Here is a 17,319-nt window from a genome sequence, read left to right on the forward strand (position 1 = left end):
AATATTTGATTATGTCGTCCACTAAAATTTGGCTTTTTGGGGCAAAAGTTCTTTATGCAAAATAAATTTGATTAATTGAGTTTAATTATTTACAAAGCCTCTAATAAGTAAGATCTTTTTAAAATCAAGTCCTACCCCTAGTTTAAGGATAATGTGGGAAATTAGATCCTCCGTGTTTATAAATCTAGTTTTGCCACTGATTATGATTCATTTCTTCAAACATGACTGTTTTTAGCAGACATTAGGTTTAGTGATTGACTTGATTGAAAAGATGCCCCCTCTGTCTCCTCAAGTCTTTTCAAGAGTTTATGACGTGAGAACCAATCACAGCAGAGTGTTTGACCAACAGTTGGAGTCTGATATTTGTGGGGAAACTTTCCTTCAGGCTAACAAATTAATCTGAAAGAAAACATAAAGTATCTTGTTTTTATATTCTCAATGAATGAATGCAAAGTAATTCAAAGAATCACCTTTGTTCATTCTACCTCTTGTTCTCTCTATCCTTCCTTCCTCTGTCTGTTCTCATTCTCTGCCTCCCTCACTGTGTCTGCTTCCCGTCACCGTGGTGTTAAAACTCGCGCTGCATCACAGGTGCAGTCTGGGTAAACAATGGCGGGAGGCCACAACCAGGAAGAGCCGGCCATTAGCATGCTTTAGGAGAATTAGCATCTTTGTCATCAGAGGTGTGAGTCCTCCCCGGTCGTCTGGGGGTCATGAACTTTGGCCAGTGACCCCTCCCTCAGGTGAAGACACACCTCCCTGCCTGCTGACGACTCAGCTGCCAGTAAAATGTCACTGACGTTGACGTGCAACAGCTTTGATAATAAAATAATGATTAAGTCAAGAAGTGACACATGCAGTCACATTCCATTACCTGAGACTAAAGGTATGATCTATACAAACTGCTGCTTTATGACAAAGTTTTCAATAATTTGGCCGAAATGAAAACATTTAATTGCCTAAATGTTTGAGATTAACTTCACTGATCACTGATTGCTTAAAAATTCTGTATTTACAACTAAATTAATTTACCTTTAAAATCTTAATTAAATAATCTTATTAAATAAATAAACAATCCTAAGACTGTATATAAAAGATGGACGTGGCCTTCGTGACGTCACCCGTAGCTTTCTGATGCACAAAAGTGAAGTTCATTGGGCGGTTCCTACCATCGCCGGCTAAACAAACGCGTTTGTGCTACACTCTCCCTTCTTGCCAATTTACTTTTTCTTCAGTGACTTGCTGTGTATTGGATCATAACTCACGTACAATGAAGTGGCTAATTTGCAAATATACCATCCTTGCTCATGCATATACTAGAAAACAGCCTTTAAAAAATGTCCACTCTAGTGGAGATTGCAGCAAAAGGTTAAAAATTTCTATTCTAAATCAAACTAGAGTATTTTTTTATATACAAAAAGGCTGCACAAAGTGCTTTACATGATAAAAACACAGTTTTTGTATTTTGAAAAGTAAACCTTTACGCACATAAGTAATTTAGAAACACACATTTATACTCACACACACACCCCACCCTGCACAAACACAAACTCTTGTGCCAACTCACCGTCTCTGGCAGGATATAAACACAAATAAACACAAGGCTTTGTATTGCAAAACTAGGTAAGGAAACAATATCTTAGGGAATTCACAAAATTCACAGAGCTCAGGGCAGACTGGGACCCACACTGTTACCCCAACCATCCAGGCAAGAGCCATCCTCGGGCCCACAGCCCTGCAGGCCGTGCAGGAAGAGTTCCTGGTGTGGAGGATTAACGTCTCCACATCAGGAGTAAAACATGTTCTCAGACAGATAAAGTGTTTCTGATTGAGCTGAAGTTTAAACCTGTGGAGCCTCGCTGGCTGAAACACATCAGGGAGAGGCTGCTGCAGTGTCTCTGTGTGTGTGTGTGTATGTGTGTGTGCGTGTGTGAGCTAATCTAACAACATACATAAATCAGCTCAGCGACATCGCACATGGGGATGGGCTGCTTTGATGGAAATAATGAGTGTGTTCTTGAACTTCAGCCCGATTTCTCTGTGACATGTTTGCCATCGTGTTGTTACAACATGTTTATGGTTTACTGGCAGTCTTATCTGCTGCAGTTTTTTTCCCCCGTGGAGGAATTTTAGATGCTGCTGAAGGAGCTTTTAACCCCCTGATGCCTACTGTCGTAAAGCTGCAACAAACTGCTATTTTTTAAAATCTAACTGATTAATTCTATTTATTTATTTGTATTTATTCGTTACAATTTATATTTCTGTTTATTATTTATTTGTTTTTATTTATTGTTATTAATTTATCATTTGCTTAGTATTTTATTCCAGTTATTTAGTTTTTTTTCCTTATTGTTTTCCTGTATTAATATTGTTTTCATATAATTGTAATAAAAGTGTAAAATCAGGTGTTAAGAGATCAACATCAGGTGTGTGTCTAGTAATTTTTTATGTGGGGGCAAAGCTTGGGAAAAGATGACAGATGTAAATTTGACTTTTAGGAAATAATTAAGTGATCATTAAACTAAAGTAATCATCTAATGTAAAAATAATATTTTTAAAGCAAACAGCCAATGTTGTTTTTGTTATTGTCATAAACAATTTTTTATTTATGATCCTGCACAAACACTTATTCTAATAGTAATTTAAAATAGATTGCAAACACCATGTTTTGCAATTCCATGTCTGGATAACAACAGCTAAACTGAACTTAACCACAAGTTTAGGATAATTTGACAAAAAGCTGTTCTGTGAAGCTAGAGCTAACAAAAAACCAGGTTTAAGTTAAGTCAACCACCGTCATACTGATCAGTTTAGGTTTCCAAGTGTTTACGCGCTTGTAGGATGTTTTGTAGAAGTGAAGTTGTGAAAGTTTTGTGCAAATTTCTCATTAGTTGAACATGAACAGTAACACAAGAAGACTGTGTGACTGCCATGGCTGCAAAGCAAAGGGATGCCATGTTTATGTAGCCAAACTCTGTGGTTAAATATCCTCATGCACAGTTGAGTTGAGCTCGTTAAAGTTCAGCCTATTTAAGATTTATTATTGGACCAGTATAAACGTGCAGGTGAAGAGTCCAGTTGCTGTGGTGGAAAACACTGAAGATGTTCTGCAGCTTCTCCCCAAATGATGTCTTTAGGTGACCTGCATGATGATTTTGTCAAAAATGCTGTGGCCATAAAATCTGAGTTTTATTAGAGCAGAATGACAGTCTGGAAATGGTTTAAGCAACAGGTTAACCTTTAAAAGGCTGAGCCATTTTACTGCCCAATTAAAAACAGAAAAATATGTGAATTAAGCAAATTTATTGAGAATTCAGTTGAATTAATTAAAACATTTTACTGTTTTAACCTGAGCTTGGAGCTTTGATGTGAGTAGAACATCCAGGAATGTTTAAGTCTACTCATGTCATGGCCTGTGGGTTTTGGTTTAGGCTTTTGTTAGTTTTGCTGTTTCTGTCTTGTTTCCTGTTTTATTTTGTAAAATTTTCCCCTTGTGTTTTCTGTTTGCTTCACTTCCTGTCCATCAACGCACAGAATCAGAATCACGTTTATTATCATTGTTGTACAGCAACAAAATTTGAGGTTAATTTTTAAAATTTGCTTCACCTGCTCGTTGTTAGTTCATCCCAGTGTATAAATACCTGGTTTATTTTGTTCCTCTGCCAGATCGTCTTCATTTCACCAGGGCTATCTTTGTAGTGAGTCTGTGTATCTTTTTTAGTTTTACTGCCATGTTAACTTTAGTTATTTTCATTAAACCATCATTTCCTGCCTCCCAGTCCTGGGTTTGGGACCACATCCTCCACACATCGTGACAACTGTGTTTGCAAGTAGGAGTGATTATCTGGACATGTTAGTCCAGCTTTAGAGTCAGACTAACATGTTTACATACAGCTGGCTGACACAATATATGCTTCTTTTTCTAGTGTCATGTAAGTGTGCTGACAGTTTCATAATATTTTCTATTAAAAGCACATTTTACTAATGGTATCAGAAACTGTTTGCATAAGTTATAATATTCTTTTTCAGCCATGGAGGTGATGTGGATGGCTCGGACTTCCTCTGCTGATGACAGTGACGTGCGGTCATTGCTAATGAGAGAGAAAGCAATGGTAAAGTTGGGGTTTGGAGTTGGTATTTGCTTGGAATTTGACACCTAAACTGTGACAACAAGATGGATTAGATATGACTCAAGTTGACCCAATCTCATTCATTTTAAATATTGGGTTGAATTATATTGATATCCTGCAATCTCTTGCAGTTTATATTTCACTTCACAGTGACTTATGATGGGTTTTAGATAGGCAGAGCTTGTTCTAAAAATCAATAGTTTGAATTAATTCTGGTGGGGTGCGATACTGCAAGATTTGGCATCAAACATCACTGCTTTTATACTTTAACGCATCCTTTGCATCAGCATGGTTGTTATTCAATACGACCACCAGAGGGCAGTGCAGAGTTCAGAGGTCACCTCTGACCGCAGTTTCAGACAATAACAAACATGGTGTCGATGGAGGAGATCGTGAAGATGTTCACTCTCAGAAAGAGACAGTGGTAGACAGAGGCAGTGACAGTGGTCTGTATGCCCATGCATCACAACGACTTCTTCTTTGTAGCAGCACATCCTAGAGGAATGGAACTGAAACTAAAATATCCATGTTATCACATTAGCATATCGCTACCATCATTGGTATCAATATTATCAATACTTGGATCGATCTGCCCACCACTAACTGTCACAGAACTGAACAAATGTTTGACCCTGTTGTTCCATGGTTAATGTCAGAATTCAACAGTTTGAGTTTGACAGTGCGTCAAACTCTGAGGCTAAACTTCAGGCAGCTTTATGAGGCTCCACAGACTTTAAATCATGACTCCAACACAGAAAACATGTGAAAAATAACAACCTCAATTTAATAGACAAAATAGAAAGGTAACAGCTAGTTTCATGCTTTTTGATCTTCGACTGAAAAACATAACTCATTCCCACATCTTTGTAAAACAATATTTAAAAATCTCATTCCCATACATTAATCAGACATGGTTATAAAAGAAAGTTTTTTTTAAATGCATCAATAATTCCTGATAATAACTCTGGTGGTCTGACCATCACCGTAGTGGCCTCCGCAGCGTATCGCTGCGATGAACGGCAGCATCCCGTCATTTAAATGTTTATCTAAGAGCTATGTGTTACATAATCCTCTCTTTACAAGTCAAAGTTGCTCATAAACTTTAAAAGCTAAACATGCATTACAGTTTAACACTGAATCACCTGCACACACTCAATACACATAAAGTTTATATTTTAATAATTATAATTTATCAGCAAAGATATCTGCGTTTGTCCCTGAGGAGGTGGTTTGAGAAGCAAAAACTCTGTCCTCGTTTATGAGTTGAGAGATGAGCAGAGCTGAAGGAGGCTGACTGGCTGTAAAAGTTAATCATTTTACAAAAACACCCCCACACACACAGACATTCCATTCTGCACATACAGCAGCGTACAGTTAGCGAGGTGTCACGGTTCTCATGGCTTTATGACGAGGTTGTGTGTCCATAAACATCATGGGTAAATACAAAGACGAGCTGATGAATGATTTCTTTAAAACACCACGTTTAGAGGTGAGCTCCGTGGTGGGAAAACCTGGTTCATCTGGTCCGGTTTACACTCTGGCGGAGGACGGAAGCTAGGTTGTGCTAAAAAGCTAATAGCTTTTGGACTTTCAGTCAGTTGATGCTCAGTTCTGCCACCTTGAGTCAAATGTGCAATGAAGTTAATAGAAACTAAACAAATACCTTCTAGTGATGGTTTCTCAGAGGGGAAGACGAGCTTCGATATCACATAAGCACTACAAAGTGAAGCTAAAATAATTAGCAAAGCCTTATTATTAGCATGTTTCATGTACAGGACGAAGTGTTTTACATAAAACATTTAAAGCATCACAGATGGTGCAAAGAAAGCATTAAAAAGCAGTAACAGGCATATTAAGCAAAAATCACAATAAAGCTACAATATTTTTTTTTATTAAATTAAAATGAAAAAAAGCAAAATAAGTTAAAAGTTGTTATGCAGATTTCATGAATAGGCACATGAGTGATCACGCTCATTTAATTCCTCAGCTCAGTCAGTGATGTTCAGTCATAAAAGTGAAGTGATCACAACACGACAGACTGAATTAAAGGAAGCTGCATGTGTACACAAAACACCCCCATCAATGTTTAATTTCATTGGCTTTACAAACAAAAACCCATCTTTACTTTGAGCTTTTTATCATTATTAAAGTTGAATATGGGAACTTTTCATCCATCATACGACCAAATGTGTTCTTTTTAAAAAAAAAAAAGAATTTAACATCATCAAAAAATATGCTGATCATCATGTGTCTGGCAATGTGCTTTTAAGAAAAATGTGAACTTTTCTGAGCATTCAAAATCTGTTTTATGCCCACTAAGATCGTACATTGTAAAGTGGCTGTATTGTCTGTGTTTTTAGGCAGCACATATAAACAAATAGATCAGATCTTTTATTGTCGTTCAGGCAAATTACATCTGAAATGTGATGCAGAATGAAATGATAATACAGATGTTAACAGTAAAAACACACATAATTAATAACACCTAAGATAAATAATTATAAAATACTGGTGCAGTATGGCAACGAATGAAATGAATCTGTGTAAAGTTACTGCACAAATAACAAATAACTGTTTCTACAAACATTTGTGAAGAAATGGGTCGCTCTCAGGAGCTCGGAGAATTCCAGCGTGGTTCTGTGATAGGATGCCACCTGTGCAACATGTCCAGTCGTTAAATTTCCTCACTCCTAAATATTCCACAGTCAGCTGTCAGTGGAATCATAAAAAAGTGGAAGCGATTGGGAACGACAGCAACTCAGTCATAAAGTGGTCGGTCACTTAAAATGACTGAGCGGGGTCGGCAGATGCTGAGGCGCATAGCACGCAAAGGTTGGCAACTTTCTGCAGAGTGGATTGCTCCAGACATCCAGACTTCATGTGGCCTTCAGATCAGCTCTAGAACAGAAGAGAGCTTCATGGATTTTCTTGGATGGTTTTCTGGGCCGAGCACCTGCATCCAGACCGTACATCACCAGAAGCAATGCAAAGCATCGGATGCAGGGGTGGAGAGAACGTTGCCACTGGACTCTGGATCAGTGGAGAGCGTTCTCTGGAGGGACAAATCAAGTTTCACCATCTGGCGATCTGATGGAAAAGTCTGGGTATGGCAGTTGCCAGGACAACGGTACTGGTCTGACTGCATTGAGCCAAATGTAAAGTTTGGTGAAGGGAGGATTATGGTTTGGGGTTGTTTTTCAGGAACTGGGCTTGGCCCCTTAGTTCCAGTAAAGGGAAATCTGAATGCTTCAGCATACCAAGAGAACAGGAACAATTCCATGCTCCCAACTTTGTGGGAAAGGTTTGGGAATGGCCTTTTCCTGTTCCAACATGACTGCACCAGTGCACAAAACAGGTCTATAAAGACCTGAATGAGGAGTTTGGTGTGGATGAACTTGATTGGCCTGCAGAGTCCTGACCTCAACCTGATAGAGCAACTTTGGGATGAATTAGAGGGAGGCTGAGAGCCAGGCCTTCTCCCCCAACATCAGTGTCTGAACTCAACAAAACATGCTTCAGAGAAAGGGTCAAAAATTCCTATAAACACACTCCTAAACCTGTGGAAAGCCTTTCCAGAAAAGTTGAAGCTGTTATAGCTGCAAAGAGTGGGCCAAAGTCATATTGAACTCATTAAATTAAAAATGGGATATCTGTCACGTTCATACGAGACTCAAGGCAGGTGAGCCAAAACTTTTGGCAATATAATATATCTCCAGCAATCTAATAAGAAAAAAGAAAAGTTGTGGGACTTGCATGAAACAGTGTAAACACAGAAAAATATCTTAATTAACCAATTTTATCCAAGTAAAGGAGGTAGAGATGTTCTCTTATTGTTTATATTATCTTCAGACAACATTAGAAAGATATAAGTTTGATCAGATGCTCTTCTTGTTCATTTGAACCCACTCTGGTTTCACAGTGGCTGTTTTATTTCTTTTGTTGTGCTTAAATAAAATCTTTAAGGAACATCAGCCATCTGGAAACATGCAATAGTTCCTTTACTGAGTGTTTTATTTTGGAAGAAGAGATAAGATTCCACATGCAGCACTTTTTACAACCTCTACAAAAGATTAATCTTATCACATTACATAGATCCAAATACACACTTTCATTTATGCTCACAATAAAGTTCTAAATATAAATAGTCTGAAAAAAGAAGACCTAATTGTTTTAGAGGCTCATGCTAACATTGTACTCATGATCATTTTCATGACATGACAATGTTTAATTTTATTTATTTATTTTTATTTTTTAATGTTTCAGCATTTTTAACTGAACGTATAGAGCTTCAGTGTGGGGCAGTTGTTTGTGAGAAGCAGAGTTCATATGTGTCATCCTGCATCGCCCCCTGCAGGGCCTCTGTTAAACAAGCTCTGCTAGTTTTCTAGCATATTCATTAATATTTAAATACATGACTGCTATTTTTCCTTTATCTTTTTTTACACACACACACACACACACACACACACACACACACACACACACACACACACACACACACACACACACACACACACACACACACACACACTAATTATACTTTGCTTGTTTAACTTTTTAGCTGCTTATACAGAACATATATTCACCTGAAAACTTTAGTCATGAAGTTATTTGCTTATGATGAAACTGATACTGAACTGAACTGAAAAACTCACTAAGATGTGATCTGGTGGCAGCGTGTCTCTGCATCACATGACATATTTAATCTAAGATTTACGAATCATGGTGATTTCTGTAAATATTTATCACAACAGAGCAAAAGCAGAACAGTTACATTTCTGTTAAATTATAATAGAAATAAGAATTTTGATCATCAAAATGTCTTTAAAATTTTTTAATATTCAGAGTTCTTCTTTGTTATTTTGTAAAAGTGGTGAAATGAAAAGCCTAAAAGTATGAAGGAGATGAAAATCAGAATCAAGTAAGATATCATTGGAAGGAAATGAAGAAAAACGTAAGCATTTTGAATATGAATGAAGGCTAGAACCTATATATCTTAATAATATTTAGTAATAAATTACTATTGGGAGTATCAAGAAAAGTTAACATAATATAATAATACATTTGACTATTTATTGCTTAAATATAATTAATGTATCATTTAATAATAATAATAGATAATTAAATTATATATGTTTTAAAATAAATATTAGCATATTGTGAAAAACCTCATCTAAAATGTACCGTATTGGACTATTTTCATAACTATACAGAACATAATAGAGCAAGTGATTATTCTGCATGAATCTAAACATTTTTAAAACAGAATTATATATTTGTGATACATGAAAAAGTGTTTGATGAATCTTTAATATTTCAGTAACACATATTTATTTTGTTTGCTATTACATTCCCTACATTCCCTACATTTCCTTAGTCATTTCCATTTTTTTATATAAATTCATTTTTCTTGGTCCAACCATGGATCGTGGATCAAGGCATAGCATGAAATCAAAACTTTACGAACTTAAATCTTGTTTCTCGTCTTGTAGCTTTCTACCTGCAGGAGGCAGCGCGGAGCTCAAATGGCGCTTCTGCTGTTTGTGTTTGAATGATCTAAAACCGTAGAAGAAGAAGATGAGCAGGCGCTGCGGTGGAAATTAAAATGTCTGCCCCGAAAACTATCCCTAAAGATGCTCAGGTACCCTGCTTAAGTTAAACACGGCATTATTGTAATACAGACTGCAGCGCGATCCTTAGTGATATTTAAATACGTTCGTATACATTGACGGTCGCCGAATCTGTGCAGCACATTCGCCAACTTAGCTTGTCGGCTAGCTTAGCATTTAGCTATTCTACAGTTAAAACGAGCTTTGCTGACAGCTAGCATGTTAGCTTGGTTGTTAGCTTGTTGCTCAGTGCTCTTTGAGATCTAAACATGAACGTCTGTATGGATGTTTTGCTCGGGGAGTTGCCTAATATTGGACTGGTATTGGTAGACTCTGTTTTTATAAGTAGGGAAAGTATGTTTTCTTTCTTCCATGGCGCTTTAATAATACACAAACACCGCCGAGCAGTACATCTGGTCCTGACGAGTTTAATTTGTGTTTAGTTTGAATTCGGTTAAAACTACTAAACTGTGACTACTGTGTGGGCAAATGTAACTGAAAAGCAGGTATTACGTATTTAAAAAGAAGATGCTATGGTTTTCTGTGCTGATTTCTACCAATATCTCAGTAAGGAAAAAAAAGTTAATGTCATTTTAATAGATCCATTTTGGGTTCATATTCCATTTCATATTTCATCTTTAAAATTTTCTGTCTTTTTTATGTTACACAATGTAACTCCACATTTAGCCTCAGTATTTATGGTAACTGATGATTTATTTTATTTTATTTTATTTATTTATTTATTTTTCTTTTCCCTTTCCTCAGGTGATGATCCAGATCCTAAAGGACATGGGGATCACTGAGTATGAGCCGCGAGTCATCAACCAGATGCTGGAGTTTACTTACAGTGAGTCCTTGAGTCTTTCCTGACAAGCAGTTTAGTCTCCTCATTTCTTTATATTTTTCTTCCCAGGAGCTTAATTTTTAAGTGGACTTGTCCTGAGGACTATTGAAACTACAAGAAAGCTAAGAGGGCACAGACTGTGTTGAAGAATAAACATGCTCATACTAAATATTCAAGTTCAAACATGTTTAGTTGTATAAAGTCAGTATATTTATGTTTGCACTTATTTCAATACATTGCTGCACCTATTTGCGGTTTTCTTTGTAGTATATTAACAGATGATGCTAAACTTGTTTATGCTGATGGGCAAAGATTAAATCTCAAAGTTTTTCTTTAAGCTGCTGGCTTTTCTGTCTGTAGGATATGTGACAACGATCATTGAAGACGCCAAAATCTACGCCACACATGCCAAGAAGTCCAGCGTGGATGCTGATGACATAAAACTGGCCATCCAGTGCCGCATGGACCAGTCATTCACCTCACCGCCACCGCGAGATGTAAGCCTCCATCATCTTTTCTCTGAATGTTCCTTCCTCTCTGAAGCTGATATATTGAGATCCAACATCTTGTGTATCTCCGCCCTGCAACATCTTTTACAGATGATCTATAAATCTGTCACATTTCTGAGTTCTTTTATGTCCTGTATGCATCACTCTCCTCTGTCCCGCTCTTCAGTTCCTGTTGGAGGTTGCAAGGCAGAAGAACCAGACTCCCCTCCCACTCATCAAACCCTACACTGGCCCTCGACTTCCTCCAGACCGCTACTGCCTCACCGCCCCCAACTACAGACTCAAGTCCATCCAGAAGAAGGTGGGGACTCTTCCATCTTTATGTTTATCATCACCATCTCTTCTCTCACCTTCTGTGTAACTGATGGGTTTCTCCCTCCAGGTGTCATCGTCGGCTGGCAGGATATCCGTGCCTCGGCTGAGCGTCGGCGCCGTCTCCAGCAGACCGACCACGCCCACGCTCGGTGAGTCTCTGACGAGTATGGAGTGAGTATGGAGCCACAACAAGGACAAAATGTACCTGTATGTTCTGACTAGTGTTTTGTCTTCAGGAACTCCATCAGTCCAGTCGGTCACCACTAAAGTCGGAACTCCAGTGTCTCTGACAGGTCAGAGGTTCACCGTTCAGATCCCACCACCCTCTCAGACGGCCACAACCAAAACCAGTAAGAACCGTAATGAAATATGATGTCCTCATGGTACACAGAGTCAGTAGATTGAGAATCAGTCAGAACAGATCAGTGGACTTGTTTTTTTTATATATATATAACAAGAGTAAACAAACCACTGTGTATTTGGTGACATCCTCCAGGATCTTGTTTCATTCCAAAAAGCCAAAAATATTCACGTCTGCAGAGAAATGCTGGCGTTACAAACCGAAAACCACATTTGTTACAGATTAGAAAAGATTGATGTTGTTTTCAGTGGCAGCCGTACACAAGCACGAAAAGATGATACAGGTCATGAAAATGAAGCAGAATTGTGTAAAATGTAAACAGAACAGAATACAACGATTTCCAAATCTCATCAACACGTATTGTATTCCCAGTAGAAGATAAACAACATATCAGATGATGAAACTGAGACATTTTACCATTTGATGGAAAATATGAGCTGATAGTGAATCTGATGGCAGTAACACGTCTGGAAAACGTAGTTCCAGGGTGATGTTCAGCATCGTGTAGCATCCCTTCTTCTTTTAACACTAGAAGTCCCACAGCTCCGAAAATGTTTGTTAGGCTGAAGTCCATCAACACCTCATCAACTACGTGTTCTCATGCAAATTGCCGTTATTAACCCTTTCCTCCACACCCACCCCTCAGGTCTACCTTCCAGCTCAGGTCTCTGTTGTAGGTCTAGAGTGCACTAAAGGAAATTATTTTTGTTATAAAATATAATCTTGTACGCCATCAGTGTTTTTAGATCTGACAGAGGAATGATTTCACAAAGCAGCTGATCTGTTCTGTGGTTAAAAAATTAAAAAAACTCGGACACCGTCAGCAGTGAGGCAAATCCATGCAGCAGGGGCTGAGACCTGATCTGCTCTGGCTGGGAGTTCTAACTTGTTTTAACTCCATAGTAAATAGTGTGGAGTACCATGATATTATAAATATTTTCCTGTAAGAAACCGTCTGATTCTTTTATATTTTAAGGATGAGGAGGATGTATGCCCCCTCTCAGTTGCCGTATATAGGAAGACTCTTGCACAGGCTGGTGGGATTTGTAGTTCCAGGTTAAAAGTTGTAGTTCCATGATTCCTGCAGAATGGGATGTCACATCTCCTATTTTGTTATAAACTATTCAGTTAGGCGAACCCTACAAAGCTCAGTTACATTCTCTCTCCACACTGCTACCTCCTCACCCACTGCCATTGTGCGCAAAGTGTGCACATGGTTGACACTGCAGAGAGGAGCATGCGCAACATTTGAAACAAGCCGGACAGAGCTGCTGAATGCAGCCATGATTCCAGCAAATCATCTACATCCCATAAAATAAATATTATGCTAAGTCCAGAATCAAACTGTTACACGTAGAAAATAATTTTCCCCCACAAACAGATTAATGAGCATTTTCACTGCCAAATTCAGTTCAGACTGTATTTACCACAATAACCTAATATTCAGTTATGTCTCAACTTAGTTACATTTCAGTGTATACACATGAATGAAGACTGGGCAATATATCGAGTATAACTCGATGTGTCCTGAGACGCTTTACGTAGGATATGGCTACACCGCAACCTACTCCCTCTCCTCTTTAGTCTGCAGGACACGCCGTCCATGCTTTCCAGAAACTAGTTCACATTTTCATCCAGGTTTCCACTTTGCCTCAGAGCATTTTAAATGAGCTTTGGTCCAGAGAAGACGGCGCTGGTTCTGGATCCTGTTCACATCTGGCTTCTTCTCTGCATGATGGAGCTTTAACCTGCATTTGTGGATTTCAGGGTGAACTGTGTTCACAGACAGTGGTTTCTGGAAGTCTTTCTGAGTCTATGCAGTGGATTCCAGTAGAGAATCATGTCTGCTTTTAATGCAGAAGATCACCAGCATCCAGCCTTGTCCCATGCACACAGAGATTCCTCCCAATTCTCTGAATCTTCTGATGATATTATACAATCTACATTGTTTTTAATTGTTCCAAAACTTTTAGATTCAATTTGATTGATGAACCTCTGTCCATCTTTCCATCTGAGAGACTCTGCCTCTCAGAAATGCTCCATTTATACTCAGTCATGTTACTGACCTGTTGCCAGGTAACCTGATTAGTTGTCAAATGTTCCTCCAGGTGTTTCTGGTTTGTACCAGTTACTTTTCCAGCCTTTTGTTGCTCCTGTTCCAACTTTTTCCAGACGTGTTGCTGCATCAGATTCACTATCAGCTCATGTTTTCCATCACATGGTGAAATGTCTGTTTCATCCTCTGATATGATCTTTATCTTCTACTGGGAATACAAGATGGCTTGATGAGATTTTGAAATCATTAATTTCTTGTTTTATTGTTGTGTAATTATGAAATAAATGTTACCTTCTTTTTTCGTCTTTGTGCTTTCAACTCACTAATATTAAGAATCGGGGTCCATTTTAACATTTGGACTCGTCACAGCAGAGAATTATTTCTCTTCAGTCTTTAAATTAAAAATAAAAGAAATAAGAACAGTCTGGTGATAAATAGAGATGGGGTTTCCATGAAGACATAGAGAACACTAAACAAATTTTTATCTCAACAGCAACGCCGTCCACACCTGCTGTGTCCAACGTCCTCATCAATCCATCTCTGATTGGCTCCAAGAACATCCTCATCACCACCAACATGGTGTCGCAGAATGCCGGCGGAGAGTCGCTGAAGAGGAAGCACGAAGACGATGATGACTACGACGCTTTATGACGCTGAAGACTTCAGCACCACCCTGTCTATAACCCTTTAAATCCACAGAAAAAGACTCATGCCACTCCAGACTTGTGAAAAACTTCAGTTGTTTTGTAGAAAATTAGTTTAAACTGAGAAGAAGCAGTTGGTCAAGCAAAGCTTCAGGACAGCTGAGGAAACCTGCTGATGTGATCGTCAGTAAACAACATTTGAATAAAAACTGTTTTGTTATGATAACTTTGACTTGTGTTGGACTTTTTTTTTAACACTCATGGTGAGGTTGAATAAAAACAGTCCAGGCATGAACAAAGTCCAAAGAATTGGGTGATAATGAAAGCTGAGGTGAACACATGGTGTTTGATTGGGAAACAGATGGTCAGACTGGTGTGCTGCCAGGACTTAGTGACGACCCTGACAGCAGAGTTCTGGATGTGTCGAAGCCTTTCATAGCTTTCCTCGACTTCCCTACAGGACTCCCTGGACGGGAATGGTCAGAGCAGGTCTGTTTACTATCGGGAACTCCTGAGGACCTTCTATGACTGTGGTGCATCAGCCATCCTGTACGATGTCTGCAGGAGCAGCAGCATCACAGAGAGAGAGGAAGAAGCTGGACAAAGTCATCAGGAAGTCCAGCTCTGTTCTGGGCTGTTCTCTGGACTCAGTGTAGAAGGTAGGTGACACAAGGGTCCTGGCAAACCTGCCCTCCATGCTGGACCTTGAGTCCCCCCCTGAAAGACCCCTGTCTGCTCTGGAGAGCAGCTTCAGGAACAGACTGATCCATCCTCGCTGGGTGAAGGAGAGATACCGCAGGTCTTTCCTCCCTGCTGCTGTCACACTTACAATGATCACATGGAAACTGTCTTTACATGTTTATATACAGTACATACTCACCCTGTCAGACCAGATACTGGACATATTCTTTGTGTGTGTGTTCTTGTTTGAAATCACTTGTGAGCTTCTGCTTACTGCACTTGTACTGTGGCAACAAAGCAGTTTCCCCTGAGGGACTAATAAGGTTTTTTTATTGCTATTATTCTTATTCCTCTGTGTCGTATACAAACAAGCTGCTTTGAAGAGCTGATTATTTGTAATGAATGAAAAGAGTTGACTTTTGGACTTTGTAGACCAGGATCATATCATAATGTGAATTAAAGAAAGGGGGTTAGAGTGTGGTGATACAGGCCAGATACACAGTGTTGGTGATGGGAAGCAGGATTTGAGTTCCAAGTGTTAGAAAAAAAAAAGAAATTAGTTAATCCAAAGAGTCATATTCAGATTCTGGGATATATATATATATATATATATATAAAATTAACCATACCCACTTAAAATGTCTGACCTATCACAATTGTTCTTGGATGCCTAATTGGAAAACGTCCTGCAATGGGCAATGTGTCGAGAACAAGCTGCAAGAACTCACTAGACAGACAATAAACACAGGAAACGGCATCCGTGAGACATGGCTGGAGTCTGTGGATGTGTTTGAGGCTGATTTGTTGGTTGATTTGACGTGTGACCCAAAGGAGAAGGTGGAGTCTCGGACGACTCCCAGGCTGCAGACCTCAGAGGACAGATGGATGCGCAACAATACAACAATGAGCTCTGTTTTGTTGCTTTTTGATTTAAGGAAATTGGCAGAGATCCTTACTTTTAGTTCATGTAGTGACTATAGGCAGGGGGAGCAGTGGAGGGTGGAGTCAGGATGGTTATGTGGTGTACAGTCGTCACTGGAGGCGTAGGCCATTTTGGCGAATAATTTATCCAAGTGATAACATGCAGATGGTGAAGAGAGGGGACCCAAGAACAGAACCATGTGGAACACCTTATGAATGTGTAAAAGTAGCACTATGTAACTTTCTGACTCCAGTCAGAAAATTACATCCCAGTTTCTAAAAGTCTGTCTGATGTTGACTCTTGCCTTATCTTTTGCTCTGTCCATTTCTCTCTTTCTTGTCTTGTTGTCCTCCTAGGACCGAACCATTAATAGTTTTTAATACAAATGGCAATTTAATACATTTAACACAATTAGCAAACCATAAAGGAGAACAATTTTTATGTTATATGGCGCCTGATCCAGGTTTTAACACTAGAAGTCCCAGGATTTCCAGTTTCTCCTGCAGTCCTCCCTCCATCAACCACACTGAATCACCTCACTTACTGACCTATTGTTTTTCAAATCAGCTACTCAGGCAAGTCTTCGGATCCAATGAGCAGTTATTACTCAACACAGGCTTTTGACTCTGCACCTCACAGAAATGAGTTGAAATCTGCACTGATGAATATCTTTGTGCTAAATCTTCACTTTGCATACATTAGATCCACTTAGTTCTCTGTCCACTGCCAGAATAAATGTAAACATCCACTGTGAACACATTTATTATGTGAAGAGAAGTCACTGTGCCATCACAACAGATCAAATCAAATTTAATTTATAGAACACTTTTCATGCAAAAAACAACACAAAGTGTTTTACATAATAAAAACAGAGCACATGTACACTCCCCCCACACATCCATACCCTATTCTGTACAAACATGAACTCCCATCCCTAGTTACTGTCTCTTAACTGAATGTAAATATAAAAATATCAATAGAATGGAAACATCTGGCTCGACGCTGCGGTGAGGAAACGGTATCTTGGGGATCCAGTCACACCGGAAGCCAGCCCACCCATGATTCTGCACTGAACAACATGGAAATAAAACAGTGAGTATAACAAGTAAATGGGTTGTTAAAAACATTTCATGCTCATTCATATGGTTACCTGTCCTTTTTATGCATTTTACTTGGAAATTACAAATGTTGTCATTTGCTCCCCCACTCCTCTTCCAACCAACACTCAACTTTCTCCTTTATTCCTTT

At 38.8% G+C, this 17,319-nt stretch overlaps 1 protein-coding gene across 1 annotated transcript; it reads left to right on the forward strand.

The window, feature by feature from the left end:
• The first annotated feature begins 9,671 nt into the window (after nt 1-9,671).
• taf9 (TAF9 RNA polymerase II, TATA box binding protein (TBP)-associated factor) lies at nt 9,672-14,691 on the forward strand. The gene is made up of 7 exons (XM_042009340.1): nt 9,672-9,771; nt 10,505-10,586; nt 10,944-11,080; nt 11,259-11,393; nt 11,475-11,556; nt 11,644-11,757; nt 14,318-14,691. The coding sequence occupies exons 1-7, from the start codon at nt 9,736-9,738 to the stop codon at nt 14,473-14,475; spliced, it is 744 nt and encodes a 247-aa protein (XP_041865274.1). The 5' UTR covers nt 9,672-9,735; the 3' UTR covers nt 14,476-14,691.
• The last annotated feature ends 2,628 nt before the right edge of the window (nt 14,692-17,319 follow it).

The sequence above is a fragment of the Melanotaenia boesemani genome, chromosome 15, assembly GCF_017639745.1.
Source record: "Melanotaenia boesemani isolate fMelBoe1 chromosome 15, fMelBoe1.pri, whole genome shotgun sequence".
Taxonomy (NCBI): Eukaryota; Metazoa; Chordata; class Actinopteri; order Atheriniformes; family Melanotaeniidae; genus Melanotaenia; species Melanotaenia boesemani.

Coding starts and splice junctions, on each gene's coding strand:
- taf9 (XM_042009340.1), top strand. CDS start 9,736: ATGTCTGCCCCGAAAACTATCCCTAAAGATGCTCAG. Junction 11,557..11,643: donor ACCGACCACGCCCACGCTCG/GTGAGTCTCTGA, acceptor TTTTGTCTTCAG/GAACTCCATCAGTCCAGTCG. Junction 11,758..14,317: donor GACGGCCACAACCAAAACCA/GTAAGAACCGTA, acceptor TTATCTCAACAG/CAACGCCGTCCACACCTGCT.